Here is a 9,618-nt window from a genome sequence, read left to right as displayed (position 1 = left end):
ATTATAGTGAATACAAGGCATCATAACATTTTCACACTGTGATATTTATGACGTGTGATATTTATGATGTGTATTTTTACATTTAAGCTGTGAGTTCTTTGGACACAAATCAAGAAGTGTCAATACTGGTCGAATTATGCTCTGGCATACACAACTAAATTTACTTCATAATGTATTACTGGCACCGTGCAAATCAACAATCTTCTTTGGTCTTACAAGAGTTTTAAATAAAGCTTTTACATGATAACATTTTTCAACTGAAAAGTCATATGGAGAAGAAAGTAACGCAGAGGTTTTCTATTTGAAAAACTCACCTCCTTATTTATTCGTGAGTGATACAAGATAAGATACATCATACAGTATATACAAAATCTACACATTAAAATATCAAAAGAGATAATAACAATACAAATATTTATCTTTATTTTTATAAAAACCTTTCTAAAAAAACATCTTATTATAAAATAGGCCAGCTTCTTTAGGCTATTTCAAAGCCTCAAGTCAGTTATTAGGTGTTTCTTGTGAAAGGTGATATTTATAAATCGGGGTGTGAGGTTATTTTGAAAGAGCTGTATGTGCCAAGCATGTATAGGTTCCCTATGTAAACGAATCCCTGTGTGCCCGTAAAAGTATGCACTATGTGCAAGGACTCTGTTGTGATTATGGTGCATGACTATCAGTGTACAGATTCAATGCATATGTTGATGACGAATAAACCATAAGAAGTCTCAAACTGGTCTTTGAGGGGACACATTTCTCATTCATCTTCCCCTCAATTGTTCTATTTTGCATCCACGACAATTGATGAAAAATCACACTTTACCAGAACATTCAAAGTGTTATCTCAAACATGAATTAACCGCCCAACGTTCTGCTACACTCAGACTTCAATATCCCTTTATTGTCATTACAATACATCCAGAGTAGGGTACACTCCAATATTAACTGGCTGCACAGGGAAGGCAGCAGGTCTTTAATTTCCACAATTTGACTGTGACAAACCCAAAAGATCCTTTGCATTATCAAGGACATTCTCAAGATGCAGCAACATTTCTCAGTTCCAGCAGCGAGTCCCAGTGTTGAATACTGGCAGTATCTGTGTTGTGCACCCAGTGAGTTACTGGAGTCTCATGCAGCTGTGTGAAACGCATTCAGCCTGTTCCTCCAGCTCAGGGCAGGGGACGCCAGCGTTGGCCGGCCGCAAAAGGATGTAACGTGTGCGGTGGCGGACACCACCTCTGGAGCAGGGACCAAGACACAAACCCCAGGAGGACCAGAGAGACACTTCACAGTCCAATGGTGTGGCTGAATTGAGAAGAAAGAGGTGTGATAAAAATACAGTACTAAAGAGAAAAAGGCAAAGAGTTAAGAAGTACAAATCTCTGCATAAATAAGGGCTGTTTAAATATTAGTACGTGCTTTTATGATAAGCTGTGTAGAACTGTTTAAGGGAGATCATATTATAACTTTCATGTAATACAAATCAATGAAATATCATTTGTGCTTTTTGTCTGTGCTCCCACATTTATTTAAAACCATCAGCATTAACTTCCAGGTGAAATGTTTATGTACCACGGATGTATGTGGACTTACCGGAGAAGCGCTGGGGATTGATAGAGTTTGGCAGGATATGATTGGACATAAGGATTTGATGGTCAGCTGATCTGCTCTGCTGAGTGATCCTTATGCTGGCAATAGGTGGAAGCTCCTTTAAACGTGGATAGAAGAAGGAGTTGGCTGGATGGTTCGGCAACTCAGATGTGATCTGAGCAAGTCAGCAAAGAATTGTCAGGCAAAATTCATCAGGAGAGCCGACAGGTTCTCAACAAAAGTTCACATACACAATAGTCCACGTTAAACACATGCTGGGAAAAGGGTAGCGGGTCTATTATGTAAGAGAGGCCCTTTTTACTCAAATCACTTCAGGTCAGGCATGAGGGACGCTAAGTAATCATTTGTGCAGACAGCTAAGAATGATGACCCATTCCCACACTGCTAACCTATTTTAAGTATAAGGCGGGGACCTTGCTTTGCCTCACCATGGAGGGAATGACTAAATTAAGTCAACGTATCAACCGATGATGGTTTTTGTACTTGTGAACGTTGTGAGACCTCACCTTTGTGATGTTTTCTTGGGGGATTGTGGGGAAGTTAGGAGAAGAGAAAGTGAATCCACTGTCGGTCCCTGCATCATAAGGATGGAGGTCAATGGTCACTTCCTGTTTCCACTGGCTGCCCTCGCAGAGGTTTATGCTGTCGACACCAACAAACCAGTCGGGGCTGGGGATAATCTTCACCATCAGGGACAACTGTCGGTCAGAGAAAGAGAGAAGGCAGTTAGATCAAGCGTTAATGTCCAAGAGAAACATTTAGTTTACAGTGAAGATAGACAATAAACAGAGAAAAAAACAGAATTAGATGAAAGAAATACACAGATAATGTACTTTTGTTCTTCTAAATTACTTTATAAGATCAATGACGAATGAATCAATTGATGACTCATAAATTGCAAGCGTAATACAACTAATTGAGTAGCATGGTTGTTGCCTTTGCCGTGCTTTAAAATGATCAGGCGGGATGTCTTTGTAGCGATGCGAGAGGTGTGGCTCTAGGAATGGTCTGTCAGCCATGACTTTTGTCCAGACTGAAATATCCTAACAATTATTGGATGGATTGCCATGACATTTGTATGTCAACATATATGTTCTTCTCAGAATTAATTACTCTGATGATCCCTTAACCTTTCATCCAGGTTCATGGCTGAACATCTGCAGAACTAAGCATGTGGACATTAGCATTTAGCTCAAAGCACCACTGCCAAAGTACAGCCTCACAGAGCTGCAAGTTGCCAGTTATACTGTTATAGTTGGTATTGTTTGTGTGTATCATCATGGCAAATGGAGGTCCTGGAGACACCGACTGTAGGAACTGCCACAGAAGAGGTTTAGAGTTCTTTGCCAGGTGTCTACATTTCTGTCTCTCTGTGGACAGATTTTGTCGTTGCGACAGCATCACAACAGTGCAAATGCACTCAGAAATCTCTACATGTGTGTAGTTAGGATCAAAGTGAAGGCTGAGCTTGAAGATCGGTGTGGTCCAAGTGAGGGCGCCAGAAGCAGGGGATAGGAAGTGTTGCCCTTCGCCCAATTTGGCTTCACGGCTGATGGGATCCCATCACAAGATGGTCTTACTTTCTTTTTCTTTCTTCATATACCCAGGAGCAATACACTCTGATGCATACATTTATATATTTCCCCCAAGATTGTTTCATATGAGCTGCTGTGTAAATATTGTTTTTGCACTGATGAGCTGATTTAGTTGTCTTGTCTTTATTTACTTTGTCAAATTATCATTGCAAAATGAAACTACAAAGGAAATGCTGTGATATACAATCAAAGCACAGCTGTGATTATTATTCTGGCTCCAGCCAAAGGTCTAACTGCAGCACTCTGGATAAGTAGAAAAGTAGTGGAAAAATCATTATAGTAAAAAACAACGTCAACTGGTCTTCAAGTAATTTGATTACCTCACCGCAGTATTATGTGTTATGCTGCCCATGTCTGTTGATATCTGTTGTTTGTAGAAGGTATTAAGTTAACGGAAAGGAAATGAGCTAGTAAGATACACACACACACTGATGATGTCAGGATTTATAAAATGTGCAACTTATAAATATAGGCACTGGAGACTGTGTGTGTGCACTGTGCATACATGCACCCACTCAGTTTCCTGTGCAGGGTTAGACTGTGTCTCCTCTGTGATGGATGTTTCCTGAGAGCTAGTGACCTCATATACAGGAAGTGGCCTGGGGGTCAGCACACGCTGAGGTGGCAGGAGCCCAGAAAACAGCGCATTTAAAAAACGCCTCCTTCACTTGCGGCTCGGGGTAAGATGGGTGGGCTTGGAAAGCTTTGGACAGCTTGGAAAGGGTGGCCTGGAGTCAAACAGAGAGCGCTGGATAGAAGAGTGCTGGAACAAACTTCAAACCAGTTCACCAGGCGCAAAAGACCACTCGGGACAGGAGGCAGGCAGGTAGTGTCAGCATGACACATGGGGTCTGTTTCTTGCCTGTGACGCACGGCAGAAGAAACCAAATCAGAAGCAGCTCTGTTGCTTTTTAGAATCATCCACTGATCCCCTCCTTCCTTCCTTCCTTCCTTTCTCCCCCCTCTGTAACATCCCTCCCTCCTCTTGTCCTTTCAGGCTCCTTTCAAACAGCGGTTTTTCCAAGAAGTCCCGTCCTGCTATATCCATTGGGCCACTCAGCGAGGATGTCTACTCAGGGGTAACCCACGTCAGTGGCTTGATCAGTCCATGTTGGTTTCAACCAATATACATGCCAGGAAGCAAAGACAGTTTGATCCCTTTCACTTTTTTTCATCACAGCTAATCTTCTGCATAGTCCTGGCGAGACCTTAAAAACAAGCACTCAGTCCAGTAGCGCTAGCACTTTAATGCTCAGTCCCATTTTTTGTGGTGCCACTGATACAGATACTTTAAAACTAATGGCAGTTGTTTCCTGAATGATACTTATTTGCCGGGATCTGTCTGCTTTGAATTATACATTTAACAGCAATGGCAGAGGGCTCATGAATATGGAGATAGGAATCAAATGTGTTTGGAATTTTTGGGGCATTGCGTATGAATGTTTTGGTTTGTGGGCAAGACAAAAAGCATGGGATTTATATAAGAGTATGCGAGAGAGAGAGAGAGAGAGAGAGAGAGAGGAGAGAGAGAGAGAGAGAGAGAGAGAGAGAGAGAGAGAGAGAGACGGACAGAAAAGCAGAATAGCAGATGAAGCCATTAACACATTCACATCAGTCAGTCTGTCATTGTCGTGTTCAAAACACACACACAATACTCATAACCTGCTTATTTTTGCACTCTGTCCACTGATCTAAAAACAGATGGACCCATTTAAAAGCAGGCACAGACATCATGCACCTAGATGAAAAGCTGTAAAGCTGCTGTCCATGACAAGTACTTACCAAAGATGCCCTCCGACAGGGTTGTTTATGATTTTTAAGGGCCCCTGGGTTCAGGCAGTGGAATAACCAATAAACAAATGTAGGTCACCATACTTTCGTGCAGGCCCACACCTATTTCTAAAAACTCCAGTGAATGTCTGCCTTTCCTTTGCACCGCTTTACCCCATGTTTATCGGGTACATATAGAAATGAACTATATAAAGGAATAGTTCATTTCTAGTTTAAATCTGAATGGTATGACACATTTTTCCATAGTGCCATAACTCATGCCTACCTCAAATCCTTTGCCTTTGTTGAAGCCCGAGGACCAAATTTAGCGAGTCTGACCATGACCTTTGCCCCCAGACTTACTCGCTATTCCGCAGCAGTGGTACCATGTAGTCCAGCAATGATAAGCTTTGTACCGTAGTTGGACATTGAGAATGCAACTCAGCAGTCCACATTTATCAGCAATTTTATCAACCTTAAATATGAGATAATATGAGACTTCAGCCGTTCCCAGGAAGTGACTGTGCCAGGCCAACAGATAGTCCAGCACACAACATGGCATAATGTAATTTCACTTCCACAATCAAGATATAACATATTAATTAGTAATCATTAGAGGTGTTGGTTGGCAGATTCTGTTGCTGCCGTACAAAGCCATAATATCTGTTTTCCCGTTTCCAGTCTTAATGCTAAGCTCAGCTAACCGGCTGCTAGCTATAGCTTGATATGCACCGCACAGACACGAGAGTGATGTTGAACCTTTCATCTAACTCTTGGTAAAAAGTGAATAAATGTCTTCCCCAAATTGTCAAGCTATTCGTTTTGCTAAACTTAATCTCAGGCCCCTAACCCCGAGCTCGCAGAGTTCAGTTGGACAGGCAGCAGACAGAGTGCAGACCGCGAAGGATGGTTGGGGCGTTTGTGGCTGCACGGCTTCAGCACTTGGGCTAAACATAGTCTGATTGGATAGTGGAAAGAAGTGTGTTTGGTCGGAGCGGATGGACGACGTCATGGGGAGGCCCAGGTCACCGGATGACTGAGTAGGTTTAGTCAGACACAGTGACTTACTGTGTCTGAGCATGTGTGTGATTTTGTGAATAAGTACTGCTTCTACTTAAGTTTTATTTTTGCTTACCAGGGAGCCCCGAGGCTGCATGAGCAACTCCGTGGAGCTGTGCCCGATGCCGTTAGGGATGCCGGCTGTTCGGTACATGGCGCCAACAGCGCGTCTCTTCCTGGCCTCCTTGGCCGCCTTCATCAGCTCCACCGTCACCCCGATCTCGGAAAAGCTCTGCACCCCTGCACTAGCTGGAGTACCATGCTCCCACAGCCGAAAATGGCGATTATGGCTGACCGCTGAAGGGAGAACGAGGAGAAGACAGGAGTAAGATGCTTATTCACTGGAATGCATATCAATGTCAATGAAGTACCACAGAGCCTCAGCCAGACGGTGAGATCATTTACACGGTGGAGCCTGTATGTATTCCTTCGGCTGCCTCTTACATCCTGCAATTAAACAGACAATTCTGAAGGAATTGCCAGCAAGCATGTCTTTGGGATTATTGCACTTTTACAGTTACATCTTTTCTCCTTTTATCACAGATAAAACAACAACACAGACGGAAGCTGCCCAGAGATAGGTCAGGAGTTTACCTGTATTACTTTTTCATCACCTTCTGGCCAACAAACATTTGCTTCAAACTCTTATATTTACTTCTAGTTATCTTTGAAACTGGTTGAGAATCAAGAGAATGATTTAGTTTAAACGGTTTGCGCCGCAGGTTCTGGAGCGCCACATTGAAACCCACAGAGCCACTTGCCTAGACCAGTAGTTTTAAGGGCAGAGTAAGGTTAGCCAGAAACACGCTGACAAATGCTCTGATGGTTCTGCCTTACCTTACTTTTCAGAGCTTTGTACAGGCACACATACACAACCATGCAGTTGTACTTAAACGCCCTTGATACATGTATTAACACACACACTGCACTGAGCCACACACACAACCTGCCCAGCACACTTCACACACTATCTTGTTTCTCCCCAAACTGCCATTACTTACGCACTTAATTGCATTTCCATCCTAACAAATTTCCCACAAGCATCAGGACCTTGAAACTCGATAACACGTCACGTTTAGGCCCCACCAAGAAGTTAAAGCCCACTTCCCTTCCTTGCTAAATTGCTTGCGTTTATTTTTGTTTTTGGCCATGACGAACTCCATTCCCTCTTGCCTCTGGCAGTGTCCTTGGCTCCTCACCCCCAGGTCTCCACAGTTAAGCAACACACAACCATTGCAGGGCCTTCGACAGGTTATGCTTTTCTTTGTGCTGTGATAAACTCCATTTCCAACGTTGATCATGTCCCTTACCAGCAGACTGTCAGCCTATTGAGGCCCCTGTGTTTTTCTTCTCATTTTGTTCCCATGCCTTGAGGGGAGGGGGACACACATTAAAAGCCATTATGCGGGATCAGAATCTCCGGTGCCTGTCTCTATACGGAGTAAGTAGCACATCATCCTCTGGCAGGGCAGCAGGGCACCATTGGAAGAACGGGAAACCAGACAAAGCCACGGCCGCCGCAGACAGTGATGCACGAGAGCAGTCCAGCATACACTTACACACACACACACACACACACACACACACACACACACACACACATACAAGCACACAAATGTACAAACATATGCCAGCCATCCCATGCTCCATGGCTTGGGGGTCCAAAAGCAGAATAAAGGGGCCTGAATTGCTTCTTCTTTTCCTCCTCCTGGCTCTGGGGTAAGCGGTCTGACCCCACCACACCTCAGCTATCATCACCCACCTTCACCAGCCCAGAAACCACTACTCCAGTGTTTACCGCCAACACTGTGGTAAACCAGCAGACATGTGGGAAGGAGTGTAGGGTTGAATTGAACAAAGAGAGAAATATAAAGATATGGCCGGACAGAAGTTGAAGAAAACCCCATCTGGTAGCATTTAGAGTGTCTTTCTTATTGCTCTATTAACATCACTCACCCCCGTGTATGTGTCTGTGTGCATACGTGGATACTGACAATGAGGAACTAGACCTCTGACACATGATGGGGAGCCAAACATCTGCCTTTAGTTGAAGCTAAGTGTCCCTTCATCTCACTGTGGTCACCATCTCTGTTCCAGCTTTGTGTCCTCTTTCTCACAGAAACAATGCAAGTGGTCCATTTTATCCAATGGAGGACAAGTCTAAAATAATGGTCAAAATTCAATGGATTACCAGGTGTAAAACTTTCCATAAGAAATAGCAGATTTTTTTTATAACCGACTTCTTTGTCCCTGGCTGTCTTTCTCACCTATGAGCTTGGACCACTGTGCAGGGGGCCGGAACAGCGGATACTGCTTGGGGAATGCCTGTGGGCTCCAGTGACCTGTAAAGACCAGTATGTAGGAAGCAGGACCCTTGGCTGTGCAGTCTGTCCCATTGAGTGGCCGCAAAGGCCCAGCAAAAGTGAGACAAAGCTTCAGAAGTACGACGAGTAGCTGCTGCAGCCAACCGCAGGTCAGGTGCTCTGATGACATCATCTGAAAGAAATGGAGAAATGAAAAATGGTTGTGAAAGAGTTTTCTTTAATACCATTAAACATGTGGAATATTCTATAATCAAAAGCTGCTGAAGAGGTCTGTCAGAAGCACGTTGGCTTGGAACCATTGTCTATCAGCAAGCAAATGAAAGGATCTTAACGTGAACATTAAGGAAACCAAACCCAGACAATCATGGAAAATCACTAAGGGTGAAATTCCACACTCTCGCCCTCATATCATAACACATAATTTAATCGAAGAACAAAGATGATTGAAGCTATTATTGACCCTGGCGGCTTTGAATGAAAATACAGTCAGATTCCCCTGCGTGTTGATCCACAGCCAATCTATGGCTACATGGCAAAATAGTTCATGTACGTCTGCCATAGCATCGCTGTTGTTTTATTCTAGGCCAGGGACGACGGCTCTGAGGACCGATGCAGATCCCGTCTGCTCTGCTGCTCTACTGACCTCACCGCCTGACCATCCACTGACCACTGGCGGCTGACTCATAATCTCACTCTATTAAGAGAGGCAGAGAGGGGAGGAGGGCACCTGCATTATAATTGCTCAGAAGAACACATTTCAGCCTTACAGTTCATGGGGGCTGAAGAGTTTTGGCTTGATGACGCTGCTGCAGGAGATGAAGGTAAATCGTGGCCATGCTACTTGTCTCCTCTCTGCACGCCCCCCTTGCCTCTGAACACACATCCTTTAATCGCAAACTCCTCTTCAGCCTCTACACCCGTATTATCATCCCTCCTTTGCTCTCTAATAACTGAAGCAGACAGGTTATTCTATTGTGTGTGAGAATCTTTGAAAGCGGCGCAACAAATGCTCCGTCTTAATTTATTCCAGACTTGTTTTTGAGGCTGTATTCAAAATGTGAGCTGTAAAATATCCATGGAAACAACCAGAAGTAATTTGGCATCGGGGTGACACAGTTTTATTGTTTCTATAAAAAATAATTTCACATGAATTAAATACGTAATGTATGGGAATGATTCGTCTACCAAATTTGCAGGTCTGAGAGTACACTTTCATGAATGTACTTTTTAAAATGCTTTGGGGCGAAAATACACTTAAA

General features: G+C 43.6%; 1 protein-coding gene across 1 annotated transcript; it reads right to left on the bottom strand.

The window, feature by feature from the left end:
- Nucleotides 1–333: 333 nt before the first annotated feature.
- On the bottom strand, nt 334–8,531 carry spon2a (spondin 2a, extracellular matrix protein; the record flags this gene model as incomplete). Its single annotated transcript, XM_079229017.1, has 5 exons — nt 334–1,305; nt 1,594–1,765; nt 2,118–2,309; nt 6,112–6,332; nt 8,303–8,531. The coding sequence occupies 5 exons, from the start codon at nt 8,529–8,531 to the stop codon at nt 1,118–1,120; spliced, it is 1,002 nt and encodes a 333-aa protein (XP_079085143.1). The 3' UTR covers nt 334–1,117.
- Between the last annotated feature and the right edge of the window lie 1,087 nt (nt 8,532–9,618).

The sequence above is a fragment of the Taurulus bubalis genome, assembly GCF_910589615.1.
Source record: "Taurulus bubalis genome assembly, chromosome: 13".
Taxonomy (NCBI): Eukaryota; Metazoa; Chordata; class Actinopteri; order Perciformes; family Cottidae; genus Taurulus; species Taurulus bubalis.
This window is presented reverse-complemented; position numbering and strand designations above follow the sequence as displayed.